The sequence below is a fragment of the Molothrus ater genome, chromosome 7 (genome assembly GCF_012460135.2).
Source record: "Molothrus ater isolate BHLD 08-10-18 breed brown headed cowbird chromosome 7, BPBGC_Mater_1.1, whole genome shotgun sequence".
Classification (NCBI taxonomy): Eukaryota; Metazoa; Chordata; class Aves; order Passeriformes; family Icteridae; genus Molothrus; species Molothrus ater.
This window is the reverse complement of record NC_050484.2, coordinates 36,702,957-36,719,785: the sequence shown is the minus strand read 5'-3', so window position 1 is coordinate 36,719,785 and position 16,829 is coordinate 36,702,957. Positions and strand designations below refer to the sequence as shown.

At 40.5% G+C, this 16,829-nt stretch overlaps 1 protein-coding gene across 1 annotated transcript in view; it reads right to left on the bottom strand.

The window, feature by feature from the left end:
- The window catches only part of RIF1 (replication timing regulatory factor 1), a 35,792-nt gene extending 21,612 nt beyond the window's left edge, over nucleotides 1-14,180 (bottom strand). The window contains exons 1-13 of the mRNA XM_036387323.1: nucleotides 14,014-14,180; nucleotides 12,820-12,898; nucleotides 11,970-12,066; nucleotides 10,118-10,248; nucleotides 9,584-9,678; nucleotides 6,404-6,593; nucleotides 5,517-5,609; nucleotides 5,295-5,433; nucleotides 4,150-4,301; nucleotides 3,413-3,530; nucleotides 2,032-2,202; nucleotides 501-611; nucleotides 199-261 (exon numbers count right to left, since the gene is read on the bottom strand). Coding sequence (XP_036243216.1) covers nucleotides 199-261; nucleotides 501-611; nucleotides 2,032-2,202; nucleotides 3,413-3,530; nucleotides 4,150-4,301; nucleotides 5,295-5,433; nucleotides 5,517-5,609; nucleotides 6,404-6,593; nucleotides 9,584-9,678; nucleotides 10,118-10,248; nucleotides 11,970-12,066; nucleotides 12,820-12,898; nucleotides 14,014-14,180 — 1,606 coding nt within the window. The remainder of the gene's footprint in view (nucleotides 1-198; nucleotides 262-500; nucleotides 612-2,031; nucleotides 2,203-3,412; nucleotides 3,531-4,149; nucleotides 4,302-5,294; nucleotides 5,434-5,516; nucleotides 5,610-6,403; nucleotides 6,594-9,583; nucleotides 9,679-10,117; nucleotides 10,249-11,969; nucleotides 12,067-12,819; nucleotides 12,899-14,013) is intronic.
- Between the last annotated feature and the right edge of the window lie 2,649 nt (nucleotides 14,181-16,829).

Here is a 16,829-nt window from a genome sequence, read left to right as displayed (position 1 = left end):
AAAGAGTCAAAAGCTTTTTTGTCTCCATTCCTCAATACTCAAGGCTGTTTTTCTTTTGAAATTGCTTTCAAACAGAACAGAATTATTGATTCAGACTAAACCCAAGCAATGAACAATGAACAATTTCTGGTCTGGTTTAAAAATAAACCACCTCTGACTGGTGAGCAATGCCAAATCCAAGAAAATGCCCCTTTTTACCTGCTTCAATTGCTGTTTTTACATATCCATTTATGTCCTTCCAGACAACATTCAGCAAACAATCTGCAAGGCAACAATGGTTTTACTCAGTTTGCAATAAAAATATTCAACAAAACTGCAGCTAAAATACCAATTGTGTAAAAGGACAGATTTGGATTGAAGGCAGAATCAAATTTCAGTGCAAGTCAGAGCAGTTCTACTTTTGCTAACATCAGGACATCACACAAAGTGTTGATTTCTAATGTTCCCCTTGCCCACTCGATTGCCCAGAAAATGTTTCGGTTTCACCACTGAATCCTTACCAGGAACTTCTTTTCCAATGGCAAGAAAGCCATCCTGAACAGCATTTATCAGAGTGCTGGCATGCTTACAAAAAAAAGAAGGGCTACTGATCAGTGGGTACTGGAGAGGCTCTACAAGAACAAAGAGACACATCCCATAAACCTGTTACTTTGCAGTTTACTGGGAAAATAGCCTTAAAAACAATAAAATCGTCGTGTGTTTACAGCATTTGAAACATAAGGATATCTTAAAACTGACAACAGTTATAAGTTTAAATCATTTCATTCTAACAGATGAGATTGATGACACAAATATATTTTTTACAGTTAAATAGATATAAATATATACTGTGTATTTATAAATAGAAATATATAATTATAAATTATATATTTATAAATATACAATTATAAATCATATAATTGTAAATATAAATATACAATTAATTTCATGTATTTGTAAGTAGAAATAGACAATTATAAATCATATATTTGTAAATACAAATAGACAATTATAAATAACACAAATAAACAATTATAAATCATGTATTTGTAAATACAAATAGACAATTATAAACCATATATTTGTAAATAGAAATAGGCAATTATAAATCATATATTTGTAAATACAAATAGATATAGATATTTGTAAATAGAAATATATATAATACAAATCATATATTTGTAAATAGAAATAGGCAATTATAAATCATATAAATAGACAATTATAAATCATGTATTTGTAAATACAAATAGACAATTATAAATAATATATTTGTAAATAGAAATAGATATAGATATTTGTAAATATAAATATATATAATACAAATCATATATTTGTAAATAGAAAGACTATTATAAATCATGTATTTGTAAATATAAATAGATATAGATATTTGTAAATATAAATATATATAATGTAAATCATATATTTGTAAATAGAAAGACTATTATAAATCATGTATTTGTAAATATAAATAGATATTTGTAAATATAAATATATATAATGTAAATCATATATTTGTAAATAGAAAGACAATTATAAATCATATATTGGTAAATACAAATAGGCAATTATAAATTATGTATTTGTAAATACAAATAAACAATTATAAATCATATAAATATACAATTATAAATAATATATTTGTAAATAGAAATAGGCAATTATAAATCATGTATTTGTAAATACAAATAGACAATTATAAATCACATATTTGTAAATATAAATAGACATAGATATTTGTAAACATAAATATATATAATGTAAATCATATTTGTAAATAGAAAGACAATTATAAATCATATATTGGTAAATACAAATAGGCAATTATAAATCATATATTTGTAAATAGAAATAGACAATTATAAATCATATAAATAGGCAATTATAATCATGTATTTGTAAATACAAATAGACAATTATAAATCATATATTTGTAAACAGAAATAGATATTTGTAAATATAAATATATATAATATAAATCATATTTGTAAATGGAAATATGCAATTATAAACCATATATTTGTAAATAGAAACATAAAACTCACATACCTAGACTAAGCACGAGTTTGTTGTGCTTAGCAAAGTCCACGACTTGTGGTCCCAGGAGGAAGTGGAGCAGCATCTCCATGCCCAGGAGCTGGATGGAAGGGAAGAGCTGCCCTCCTGCTGGGCTGCTCAGGGCCATCCTGGGCGTACCTGGGCTCACCAACAGCAAAGGACCTGAGGGAGGGCACGCAGATAGGGAACAGCACAGAAATTCCAGGGAAAAGCCCCAAATTCCCCAGGAAAAGGGCAAATCATGGAGTGCTGCTGGCTGAAAGGCACCTCTGACAGCCAGGTTTCTCAGCTAAGTGGGGTTTGCCATCACTGCCATATTTCCCCCAGTTTTTTAAATATCTGCCCCAAAATTGTAAATTCTAGGACACCAAATTTTTTTTTTTTTGGCAATACAAATCTCCATGGAAGCTGTGGTTACACAGCCACTGAAGAGTTGTATAAATCTGCTGCTACAAAACAGTTTCCATTGGAAATTGTCACCTGGAACAGAAATTTAAGAGGTTTTGGCAAAATATTTTGGCCAACTCTGTCACCTGGAACAGAAATTTAAGAGAACTTGGCAAAATACTTCGACTAAGATGAACTTTTCCTTGGAACAGGGAACTCCCCAAACCCAGGATCCCTGAGGCTCCTGATTAGAGGAGAACAGAATGGCACAAGCCATGGAGGCCAGGCTTCCAGAAAGGGAAGGAAAACCAGGAGTTCCTTATTTAGAGGTGGCATTTTGATTTTCAATAACAAAGTTTGCATTATTAAGTATATTCTGGACTTTTCTTGGATAATGTCCTTTATCCAAGGGATGTCCAGAATAAAGTTAATAATGCAAACTAGAGGTGGTTTCACATGTGGTTAAAGCATTCAAATTCCTGATGGATCATCAGCCCTGGGCAGGGTCAGCTGGGATATTGGGAAGGAATTCCTGGCTGGCAGAGTGGGATGCCCATCCCTGAGGTGCCCAAGGCCAGGCTGGGACAGTGGGAGGTGTCCCTGGATGAGCTTTAAGGTTCTTTCCAACCCAAACCATCCCAAGGCTCTCTACTATTCAGGCAGAAACTAAAAATGCTACAGAAATAAAAGGGCACATATAAATGAAAAAAAGAGGATTGCAAACCAGAGCTCCCTTGCAACAGAGAACACAATTCAGGCCATTAAAACTGGTCCTCAAACTGTGACTGGCCCAACTTTTAAAACTTTAAACAGTGACTGCAACAGCCTCACTTTCCCCCATATGAATCATGCAGTGACCATGCAGCAAACTCAGTGTTCTGAAGAGCAAGAATTAGAAATGGGAAAGCAGAACGTGACAAACAGAAGAGGTGAGTCTCTGCACATGAAATGGAGCTGAAATTCCCACAGGTTGATGTTTCAGTACCTGGTTTCTGCCCAGGGGCTGCTGGGCCCAGGCTGGGGTTGTTGGGCCGTGAGGGCGTTCCTGGGAAGGCAGCAGCAGAATCCACACTCAGGGTACTCTGGATTAGAGGGACACAAACCTGCAAAGGGACACAAAAAACTCATTTCAGTCAGCACAGACTGGGCTGCTGCTCACAAATCAAGAGTTTCTGGGTATTTAGAATGAATTAGAATGTCTAATCAAACAAAAATTCCTGGTGGATGCAGTGTATTTTAATAAGCCTAAGAAAATACTTTTCCCTCCCTTTATTCCCATCTTGAAGATTAATTTAATGGAGTCCAGGTGTTGAATAGAAACAGGCCCACTCCACTTACAGTGTGACTAGAAATGCAACACCTGCATCACTTTTCTTTCTGTCTTCACAAATATTTATGGTCTTTCAGCAGTTTTCCTGTGGCAGCCTTTTCCAAGCCCACACCTCCATGGTGAAAGGAGGAGAGAGCCTTTATTTAACACATTTATAATCCATGACTGCACTCAGGGCGGGTTTTCAGAGATGCTAAAGGACATTGCCACAGACTCCCCAAAATTCTGGGGCTGTGAGTCCCAAATATCCCTTCTACACAATCTGTAAGTCACACCCAAGCACAAACTGGCTCCTTGAGGGAGTTTGATTTCAGAAACAAAGCAGCAAAGGAAGAAGCAGAAGTATTTTACATTCTGCTGCACAGGGATGAGGATTGCTGTCCCCTGGTTACCTGCTCAAAGTTGGAGGGCAGGTGAGGCCCCAGCCTCATCAGCAAATACCACCAGACCTCCAGCTTGGTCAGGGCCAGAGCCTCTGTCCTCACGTGGATGGAGCTCAGGGGCTGCATCAGCAGCTTCAGCCTCTTAGCACTGCACAGGATGTCTGGGGGATCCAAAAGGTGCATTTTAAACAACACAGATTATTCAACCACAGCTCAGCAAAATTTGATTAAACCATTGGGGTTTTTTCCCCCAATATCTTTTAGCTTCAAATTCAATTAACAGTAATTTGCAAAACTCAACCACACCAACCTTTTAAATTCTCTTACTGCTCTAATTATTGCTCAAAACAACTCTGAAAAAATCAAGTATTTCTTTTCAATACAAAGAGTGAAATTCAATTTTCTGCATTCCAACCTGACCCCACTCCAGGAGGGAGGCTGGACCCAACCTGACCCATGCTGGGATTCTGTGATAAACAGAAGAAATTCCCTCTTGCCTGCTCTGTTAGGTCCCATCTGCTCCAGGGACAGGAGAATCAAACACTGAGTTTTCTCTTCAGAACAGAGAAGCACAATCAAGGTAAAAAATATTGTATTTTGACACAAGGTAGACTAAAAACTTGTCCAGATTCAGGTTACACTTTTCAAACAACTTTTTTTTAACACTTCTGGAATCCTGAGGTGTTGCCTTTCTCCAGTTATACCACACCATCCAAAATAAAACATACAGAATATTTTATTCTCTATTTCACTGCTGTTTGGATCATTTATAGCACTACAAAACATGATTTACTGATTTTATCCTATTTCTAGCATTGCCAGCAGAAAAATTAGGATAGAACAAATGATCAAATGATCACCTTGCCTCGAAAACAAAAACGAGGAAAAAAACCAACAAAAATTTGAATTTTAGTTGTGTTACGCACACAGACTATGAATTTTTCTGCAAGATGATGTGGATATCCAGTGATATACAAATATCTAACAGATATATGTTTTTTACAAATATCTAACAGATATATTATTTTTCCCAGTTCTGCATTAACACACATAACGTATTTATCATTCATTCCAGTATGCGTATTTTTCCAGCTATGTACGACTTGGATTAAAACAAACCAGGCTAAATATTTATTTATTTTTTTGAAAGCTACCTGGATTTAGAGCAAAGTTATCAATGAGGCTCTTCCATGCAATGAAGGCAATTTTCTTCACCACGGGGGAGCCGCTGCGGAAGCCCAGCTCCTCCAGCTGCAGCAGGGAGTTGATGAAGCTGCCGCTGCGATGCAGGGTCTGAGCAGGAAGAAATTCACCATTAAAAGGGATTCCTGCTCTTCCAAACACTAATAAATGGAATTTATTCCATTTCTGCTCACCTTGCCGAGCAATCTGACAAACAGGGGCCACAGCTTTAACACGAAGGTCTCGTTTTTGGAAGAAAACAATTTGTGGAGTTCGGAGATTAATTTCTGCAGGCAGAAAAGAAAACAGAATTTCTGCAAGAAATGGATTTAAAATATTCTACAAACGACACACTCATACCAATGTCTGGGGACACAACCAACAGACAAGATTTGAGATTATAGAAATGTATTTTTTACAATTAAATAGATATAACTTTTATACCTAAACTAAGCACAAGTTTGTTTTGCTTAACAAAATCCACAGCTTTTGGTGCCATGAGGAAGTGGAGCAGCATTTCTGATGTTTGTACATCAGAAGGATTCCATTCTGTACCACACAGCATTTGCCACCACCTGAGTCCCTTTTCACTTGAAATTTATGGCTCTTATTGACAGTGGCAACCAAGAGAGCAAAATTCATCTCTTCAAATATTTGCATTTCCTCCAGCTCTAAAGTCAAAACATGCCCTGCTCCCAAAAACACCTTATTTGGTTGGGTTCTGGGTTTTTCAGCAGAAAATAAGGCAAAATAAATGAGCCAAGTAAGGCCAGTCCTGGAAGTGAAGGGGAACATGAAAAGTTTCATCAAAGACACCCAGGGGCTGCTGCTGCACAGGATGGGGACCCCTAAAGGCCATGGAAAATGCTGAGCATCCCCTGCTTTTCTGCCCCCCTCTCCACACTCAGGCTTCCAAATTCTGTCTCCCATCCCCTTTGTTGCTGGGCACTGTTTTGCAGTGAATATTTATATTTCCATCTCTTTCCCACTGAACCCACTGAGATGAAAAAGTTGCTATCAATGCACAGAAAATGAAATTCATGCTTCCCAAGAGCCCCAAGAGCCCCGCACTGCCACTCACTGTGGTCATCAGGTGCTCGGTGACAGCTGCCACCTCCTGCTGCTTCTGCAGGAGCAGTGGCATCCCCATCTCCAGGGCAGTGGCACCTCTTAACTGCACTTTGTGAGCTGAGTGGACAACCAGGGGGATGATCAGCTTGGCCCACCTCACAGCCTCTTCTCCCATCTGGGCTGGGGCTTGCTCCATCAAGCTGGATCCAAAAAAACCCAAAAGAAACAGGGATTACATAACTCCAACAGCAGCTCAGGCACTCAAGTTATCTTTGTACCATCCATAAAAGCTCTACTTCAATCCAGGATTTATAGGAAGCCATTCCAAATTTTTAAAATCAATTTTTAATCCCCAAAAAAATAGGGATTACAGATCTCCAGCAGCAGCTCAGGAACTCAAGTTATCTTTGTACCATCAATAAATGCTCTAATTCAATCCAGGATTTGTAGGAAACCAGCAGCAGCTCAGGTATTTAAGTTATCTTTGTATCCATCTTTGTACCATCAATAAATGCTCCAATTCAATCCAGGATTTACAGGAAACCATTCCAAATTTTTAAAATCAGTTTTTAATCCCCAAAAAATAGGGATTACAGATCCCCAGCAGCAGCTCAGGCACTCAAGTTATCTTTGTATCCATCTTTGTACCATCAATAAATGCTCCAATTCAATCCAGGATTTGTAGGAAACCAGCAGCAGCTCAGGCATTTAAATTATCTTTGTATCAATCTTTGTATCATCCATAAAAGCTCTAACTCAATCCAAGATTTATAGGAAACCATTCCAAATTTTTAAAATCGATTTTTAATCCCCAAAAAATAGGGATTACAGATCTCCAGCAGCAGCTCAGGCACTCAAGTTATCTCTGTACCATCCATAAATGCTCCAATTCAATCCAGGATTTATAGGAAACCATACCAAAATTTTAAAATCAGTTTTTAATCCCCAAAAAATAGGGATTACAGATCTCCAGCAGCAGCTCAGGTATTTAAGTTATCTTTGTATCAATCTTTGTATCACCAATAAATGCTCCAATTCAATCCAGGATTTATAGGAAACCATTCCAAATTTTTAAGATCAGTTTTTAATCCCCAAAAAATAGGGATTACAGATCTCCAGCAGCAGCTCAGGCACTCAAGTTATCTTTGTATCAATCTTTGTATCATCAATAAATGCTCTAATTCAATCCAGGATTTATAGGAAACCATTCCAAATTTTTAAAATCAGTTTTTAATCCCCCAAAAAATAGGGATTACAGATCTCCAGCAGCAGCTCAGGTATTTAAGTTATCTTTGTATCAATCTTTGTACCATCCATAAAAGCTCTACTTCAATCCAGGATTTATAGGAAACCATTCCAAATTTTTAAAATCAGTTTTTAATCCCCAAAAAATAGGGATTACAGATCTCCAGCAGCAGCTCAGACACTCAAGTTATCTTTGTATCAATCTTTGTACCATCAATAAATGCTCCAATTCAATCCAGGATTTATAGGAAACCAGCAGCAGCTCAGGCACTCAAGTTATCTTTGTATCAATCTCTGTACCATCAATAAACGCTCTAACTCAATCCAAGATTTATAGGAAACCATTCCAAATTTTTAAAATCAGTTTTTAATCCCCAAAAAATAGGGATTACAGATTTCCAGCAGCAGCTCAGACACTCAAATTATCTTTGTACCATCCATAAAAGCTCTACTTCAATCCAGGATTTATAGGAAACCATCCCAAATTTGTTTAATCAATTGTATTTTGAGATTGTACTAAACCAGCAAAGTTCAAGTGTTATTTCACATAATCCTCTCCAAAAGCACAACAGCCTGACTGGAGAGCTGTGCTGTCCATGTTATCCCAACAATTTGGGCACAGGAGCTGAGAGCCTGCCAGGAATGCACAAAGCCCAGGGAAGGTCTGGCCATGAAGCATCGCTGGGAGCTCCCAGGAGCCCAGGCAGCTCCCACACAGCTGGGAACAACTCCCAGAAGCTTCTGGACAAATCCCAAGCCAGGTGTGGACAAACTCCATCAACACTGACCTGGTCAGAGCTCTGATTTTATCCTCCTATTCCCAAACTGTTAGAGCACAGCATGACAAAATTCCACACATTTCCACCAGCCCACCCACATCAAAAAAATGTGCAAAAATGGGAATATCTGGCAGATATTCAAGTTAGCTTGAATCCAGAAATCCTGGAATTTTTTTGAAGTCCCCCTTTTCCCCAGGAAAAGTCAAATCCCCATCCCTGCAGATTATGGAGAATTTGCTGCACTAAGGGAAAGTTCTGCCTTTCAAGTCATTTTATTAAAGCCAGAGGACAAGAACTGTTTAAAAGAACTATTTTAAATGGATCTGCAGCTCAAACCAGATGCCAAAAGTTTAAGAAAAACTTCAAAAAAGAGTGAAGATACAAGCTCAATGTATTTACTAGTACAGAAATTAAATTAGCTCTAAGTACAGATAAAAATTTGAATATTTCAGTTCTGCTGTCCAGAACAATGTGCTCACAGTGATGGTCCTAAAAAGTCACTTTTGGAATTAGACAGGAATTTCAACACTGCTATGGGAAACACTGCACTAGAACGTGTTGCCAAGGGGTTATTTCTAAATGAGATAACTCTGAATAAAACCACAAATAATGGCAGAGAATTTCTCAAGCAGGCAGGTTCTGGAAACAAAATGTAAGAACATGACTTGGGAAGCACAGGTGAGAGGTGGGAAATAATTCCCAAAGAGCCACTACAAATGAAAGCAATATTGTCAAAGTTCTGCTTCAGAATGATGACATTATTATGAAGGCAGTGTTTTAATGAATTATAACACACAAAACAAGTGGTGCACAGCCCAGCAGCTCCCTAGTTCACCCTGGGCACAATCCCATGGAATATCCCCTGGTCAGCTGGGATCAGCTGTGTCCCCTTGTCCTTGACTTAGAGCAAACTCTGCTCAGCACTAACTAAAACAGCCCTGGTGTTATCAGCACCATTCCCATCCCAAATCCCACCCACAGCACTCAGCAACCGCCTCCAGCCCAGTGAGAACCAGGGCAGCCCTGCAGGAAAACAACCCTGAACAGAATAAACAACTCCAGGAGCTGGAGAGTTTTGTCTTTAGAACATTCAGTGCCCCTTGGGTTTTGCCTGAGAGTTCCCCCCTTAAATAAAGGCTGGCAATGGAATATTGCAGAGCACTCACCGTATAATGACATTAAGTGCTTCATATTCAACCACAACAGACTGAACTTCTCCTTTAGTCAGGATTGTTTCCAGGGTACAGAGAATATTGGACACCTGAGGAAACAGGAGAACAGCACAGTGAGCACCTGGATACAAAGAATTCCAGGAGGAGCTGGAATTGTGACATTTCATTATCCAGGATTGTGCCAGGTGTTGTTTTAAACTGGAATATTCATAACTTTTCTGCCCTGTGCTATTTCATTGCTTTCTGATAGAACTGCTCACATTGCAGCTTTCCCCTCAAGCAGAGCACTAACTTCTGGCTCAGGTTTTCCAAGAATTGATAGCTGGCTGTCAGATTTGATGGGAAATAACAAAATAACCTTTGGATTCAAAAGCTACTGAGTGCAGAGTGAGAAACAATTTGCCTCCTCTCCCTAGGAAAAGACAGCAGCGAAATGAGAAATGAAGGAACTCACCCTCTTTAAAACAATTTCTGAAGCCTCCTCTCTGTGAGAAATGAGGCCACTACAAGAGCAGTGCAGAAACTCACCTCCTTTCTGACAACTTCAGGAGGAAATGCCTGCTTGGAGATGACCCAAAGTGCCCGAGTGCGAGTGTTCTTGTCTGAGCATTTCAGAGCCACGCTGTTCACTGCTGCCAGCAGCTCCTGCATGTCAGTGCCTGCAAGCAGAGCACACAACCCCTCACCATCCTCTGCAACACACCCCGGGTCATTCTGCTCACCTACATTGCCCAGAATCCACTCAGCTGCAAGTCCCAGTGATTTACTGCCTTAAACATCACTTTGGAGCAGTTTCCGTCCTACTAAAGTAGCCAGAAAGCTGAAAATGTTGTGAATCAACATGAATAATATACAAATTAATATACAAATAGTCTTTATTAATATTATAAATTAATATCATAAATTAATATAAATATTAGTATAATATAATAGTATAAAATAAATTAAATTATAAATACAAATATATTGTTTCTAAATATTTTATAAATATTTCTATATTTATAAAATAAATATAGAAATAAAAATATTAAAATACATATAGAAAGATATTAAAATATATAAAATATATAATATAAATAAAAATATAAAAATATATAAAAATATATATTTATATATAAATATATATTAAAATAAAATAATAAAATTAATATAATAATGCAGTGCATCTGTATTACCTTTTTAAGAACCCATAATATTAGAAGACAGCTTCAGTTAAATACACCTGAGCTAAAGATGAATATTTAATTATTCAAAACTTCTCGGATTTTAAGTGAATTTAGCAGCACTTTGGTCATAACTTGACATAAATCTATTTTAGAGCCTACAAGAGCTTTTTGTTACTGAAGGTGGTCAATTTGTAGGTCATTATATAAAAATTAATAAGGTTAATACAGGACTTAGATGGAGAAATCATGTGTTCCTTTGGAATTCAAGGGTAAAAAGTCTGATTTATTGCAAATCTGCACTTTGTGGGTGAATGATCTCACAATCAGAGAAATGGAAGGACACTTTCACTCCTCTCCCCCAGTCAAAGTACACTCAAAGGTACAGGAGCTGCTTGTCCTCCCTCCCTTTCCAACTCCCCATTGTTTCCAGGGCTTTGTGACTTCTGGGGCCTGACATTCTGTAACAAAATTGTCATTTATCAACTGGTTCGAAAAAATGAGAGGAAAGAAGGACAGCAGACAGACATTATTAGAAATGCCTTGCTCTCACAGGAAATCAGGGGGAATTCTGCACAACAGGAAAGCAGAAGACACTGAAAAAGTGGAGGAGAAGAACCAAAAAAAACCAACTTCAAACAGGAAAAATGCCCTCTCCCCTGGTACCAAAAACCTGTGGTTTTACCTTGAGGCAAAGCCCCAAGTTCTCAAAAGCAAAACCTTTTGTCAAAGGGATTTAGCACTTTCTAGGAATGCAGATCATAAGATTTTGGATTAATTTGAAATAGTTGGGGCTGGACTAGGTGACCTTTAATGGTCTCTTCCAACTCAAACCACTCCATGATTTGATGGAACAAAGAAATCGCCATGAAAAAAGCTGGAAAATATGGAAAAGCTCTACTGTGCACTCAGAAATCCTACAAATAGGTTCTTCACTCTTTTCCCACAAGAATATCTTTTTTTGATCACTAATTCTACACAACTAATTACCGTACTAATTGCTACCAAAGCACTTAATGAAACCAGGAGTTAGTGAAACAGGATCAGTGTAACACCATGAAAAATCATCACCACACTTGTGAACATGATGCAATTAATGAACTGATCACACTGCTCATATTACAGACAGAACCTGGCCAAAATTAAAACAAACGCTAAGAAAAACATAAAGAAAGAGCTCTGATGTGTATATTTATAGTCACAGTTTGTTTGCTTACCAGATAATTCAGCTGTGTTGTTTGAATTAAAAGTGCAGAAGCCCAAGGCCTGCAATGCTGCATTACTGAGCTCCAAGTTTGGACTGGAAATGTGTGCCTGGAAAAAAAAAAAAAACACAACCCAAATCCACAGAATCTCTGGTTAGAAAAGTAACTGAGAAATATTGAGTTTATTGTCTGAATACCAACACTGCTGGGAAGCTGGAAAAAGCAAACACTTGGTGAAAAACCCACCCAGGCAGAAAACCCCCCCTGAATTCTGTACACACCAAATCAGTGAAACAATTTGAGGTGCTGAGGGCATTTTTGCTCTCTGTAATAAAAGCACCTTTAATGGAATAAATCCCAAACATCCCAAGTTTTTCACTTTGGCTGTGTATGTTATGTTCTCTCACTTGACTCTCCAATTGTTTTTAGGCTTCTGAAACAGAAGGAAAAAAAGGCCAAGAACAACCTTTACATTACTGCTTGCAAACCCTTGACATTTTCTGCATATTCTGAAATGTTTCTAAGGCAGCCACAACACACTATCTCTCCTGGCTGGAAGATTAGATTGAACTGTAGGATGCTGCCTGAATACATCTGAGTCCCAGCAATTTGGTTTTTAATGCACTTATTCCTCATCACAAGGAAGATCTATTTGGCCCAAAAAACCCCTTTCCTGCTTTGCCACTACCCTGCGTTCCCATTAAAGGTTGGATTCCATGACTCAGAGGTTTTTTCCAGCCTTAATGATTCTGTGACTCTATAAATGAACCGAAATTCGAGTCTTTCAATGCCCACTGACCTTGCCCACCAAAATATATCCTTGTTCACTGAAGTGTAAGAGAACTGAGTGTAAAAACCATACCTTGAACACCTTGCAGAGTTGAGGGAAGTGTTTCCTGAAATCTGCAGTGAAGGCTTTGCCTCCTTCACCACTCAAGCGACTGCAAGGAGCAGGAGGGAAAACAAACAATATTTCCAGGTTAAATACCTTGTAACTGACTCAACTTTTGACTTCTGATACACAGCAGCACATGTTCTTGAAGGCAATTAACAAAACTCTGAAGGAGCTAAAGAGCAGAAATGCCGGCACAAGGTCTGAGCCAGCAGCAAAATCCTGCATGTTGCACAAAGTGGGTAATGACTCCTTTTCTGCCTAAAGAACACTCGTGGAAACATTAAGGGCTTTCATTTTTCGGTCAGCTCCTATAAAAACATTAAAATGTAGCACGCAAACTTTAAATGACTTGCTGCAAAAGCACCTTCCTCACAAGCAGTTCCAGAATGCAGGAAAATCCTGGTCTGACAAGCAGCAAGGATGACTTTGCACGTATGTGAGGAACATTCTTGCAGAAAAGCTGCAATTATCCCATAAAACGTTAATCATCAGTTGCTCCTCACTGCAAAACCCAAACCGTGCTGAGTTCAGTCAGCCAGGGACAACCTGAGAAACTTGTTGATGTTTAATACTTACATCAGGAGGGTTTTTTGCTGTCAGTTATTTCTAGAAACCTGTAAAATCTGCCATGTGAGTAGCTGCAGTTTTAAATTCACTGCAGGACCGAAGGGAGACACTGAGAGAAAGGGATCGTGCCTTTGCACATGGTAAAACCGGCCAGGTGCAGGTAAAGGCACAACCTCATGGGCAAGAAGCACCTTCCAGAAAGAAACGCAGTGAAAACGCGGCAAACGCCAACTAAAAAACTTCATCCTTCCAATCATAAAGCCGCAAAGCTTTATCATTACAAGAAAGTTATTATTTCCCAACATACCTCTGGCCCAGGAATCCAAGGGGGTCGGGAGGCTCTGCGATGCGCAGACCCTGTGGACATGCGCTCCTTCCTCCCTCCTCTTCCTCCGCTCACTCCTCCCTCTCTCCCTTCCTCCTCCCTCCCCCCAGCCCCGCATGTCTCCCGCGGTCTCGCCGCGGCCACGCTGCCCCAGCCAGGCCGGCAGGTCCCGCTCCGATGGCGCTCCCGGCTCTCTCGCTCCGCGCGCCCGCCCCGATCCCTCAGGCCGCCCGCTCCCCTCGGGCAGCGTGCGCGTCCCCCGCGCTCACCTGACGATGGTGAGGTGCGCGTCCGTCAGCTCTCCCGGCGGCGCGCCGGGGTCCTCCAGCGTGTGGAGCAGCGGGCCGAGGCTGGAGCCGGCGGCGGGCAGGGGAGCGGCGGGTTCGGTCTCGGGGCCGGGCGCGGCGGGCTCGGGATGGGGGCCGGGAGCGCTCATGGCGACACCACCACCTCCGCCGCCTCCCCCCGGCGCGGCCGCCCCTCAGCGCCGCGCGCCTCCCGCGCTAAGATGGCGGCGCGCGCGGCGGGCCCGGCGGCGCGCGGGCTCCGGCCAATGGGAGCGCGGCCCGGAGGTTCCCGCGCCCCGCGGCAGCCCCGCCCCTCGTCGCTGATTGGAGGAGGTGCGGCGGGAAGGGCGGGGCCGCCCGAGGGGCGGGGCCGGGGCGGCGCTGAGGGCGCTCGGGCGGAGCGGGCGGCGCGGCCCGCGGGTGCCGGGATCCGGGAATAGCGGCGCAAAGGGGCGATCATCCATGGCCGCCTCCCGGGCCTGCCCGACAATCCCACCCTGAGAGCGCTGTCCAAACGCTCCCGGAGCTCTGGCGGCCTCGGGGCCGTGACCGTTCCGCGGAGAGCCTGGTCAGTGCCCGCCCACGCTGTGCGGGGAGAGCCTTTCCCTAATTTCCCACCTAAACACGCCCCGCCACAGCTCCGGCTGTTCCCGGGCTCCTGTCCCCGGTCACGAGGCCGGAGCTGACCCTCGGGAGGAAGCACGTGAGGTCAAAACCCCAATTAATGACTGGAAATGAACTCCAGCTCCGTGGGAGCACAAGCCGGAATTCCCTGAGCCCCCGGGGGTGAAATAGGAAATCCCGAACCCAAAATTGGAAAGCCCTGGAGCTCCGGGACAGAGCCGGGCATGGCTGAGGCTCTGTCACCTCCAGGGCTTCCCTGTGCCACCGGCCATGCCTAGTGGAACCGCATCTCCTGGGTTTCTTCCCCAAAAATTATCCCATGGGGATTCCTGGTGTTCCCTGCTTCTCATCCCTATCCATCCCAGACCTGTCTCCTCCCGGTTAAAGAAACAACAACAACAAAAGCCCCACGCCGAGGTCATAAATAAAATATTGACATTCTCCCCATGCTTTTTCTTATTCTCTTCCCTATGGACGAGCGCTGTAGCGGATCCTGGAAAACGGGAATGCTGTTGTACAACGGGCGCTGTGAACACAAGGTGGCAGGATTAAAAAGCACATTTTAAATCCGGTTACATCCCAGAAATGTGGTGATACCAAACTCGTTTCGTGGAGCACAAATAAAGTGTTGGAAATAACCAGGAGAGGTTATGCTGCAATGTTGTTCTTCAGTACAGCCAAATTATATTCCTAGTGAAAATGACGAAAAAAGCTCAGAAATGAAATAAATTAGAAGAAATAAAGCAAAAATGGGGCTAAGATCTTCCTTGTGCAAACTATGGGAATTTTGAAGGAATTCCAAATGAGTTAGAGATGGGAGCTCTGAGTTTTTTAAATGATGTGGTTTGTTTTTCTTCTGCACAGGCAGGAAGGGTGAGTTGGGCTCACATCTTCACTGCATGGCCCAGAAGGTCCCAAGACCCTCAGTCACAGGACTTTTAAAGGATCTATTGACCAATAAAGCACTGCCTACAAGGATATTTATGCTTTTGACCCAATCTTTAAATATTTCATCTTATGGACTCGTGTGTGAGCTTTCTTAGCCATCGTGTTATGGCACACAAACCCACAGTGCTGCATCCTAAACTCCTTGTTCACCTCTGGAGCTGCTTTTATTTTCTCTATATCTTAAACTCTAAAACTCTAAACTTTCTTCTACTTAACTTAATATGTCTCTGCTTTAAATCCACATTCTCACTTCTAGCACCTGAGTTTGGGAGCCTTTTCCAAGGTCTCAGATCAAACCCTGGGTTTAATTCTGAACTTTGGCTTCCAGGCCCAAAGATCTGAGAGTTCCCTGCGTTTCAGATTCCAACAGAAAACCAGTGGTGAATTCAGGAATACAAATGCTGCAAACAAAATGGAATTCACAGGAAAATTCTTAGTGGGCATTAGATTTGAGCAGAGCTGGACTCAACAAAACACTCAGAAACAAAACTTATTTACTCCTTTAAATTAATACAATTAATTGCATTTGCAAGAAACAAAAATAACTCACTGCAAGCTTGGTGGGATTAGACCAGAGGTAGCTTTAATGCTGCTTCAGGTAAAAACATTTGGAGAAGGATTTAAAATCAGCAATTTCAACAGTCTGAAAGGATTTTAAATTCAGCAATTTCAACTAGAACAGACTGAAAAGGATTTTAAATTCAGCAATTTCAACTCAAAGTCTCAAAGGATTTAAATTCAGCAATTTCAACTAGAACAGACTGAAAAGGATTTTAAATCCAGCAATTTCAACCCAAAATCTTAAAGGATTTTAAATTCAGCAATTTAAACTAGAACAGTCTGAAAATATTTTAAATTCATAGAACAGTCTTAAAGGATTTTAAATTCAACAATTTCAACTAGAACAGTCTAAAAGGATTTAAATTCATAGAACGGTTTTAAAGGATTTAAATTCAGCAATTTCACCTAGAACAGTCTTAAAGGATTTTAAATTCAGTAATTTCACCTAGAACAGTCTTAAAGGATTTTAAATTCAGCAATTTCAACTAGAACAGTCTTAAAGGATTTCAAATTCATAGAACAGTCTTAAAGGATTTTAAATTCAGCAATTTCAACTAGAACAGTCTAAAAGGATTTAAATTCATAGAACTGTTTTAAAGGATTTAAATTCAGCCATTTCAACTAGAACAGTCTTAAATGATTTAAATTCATCAATTTCACCTAGA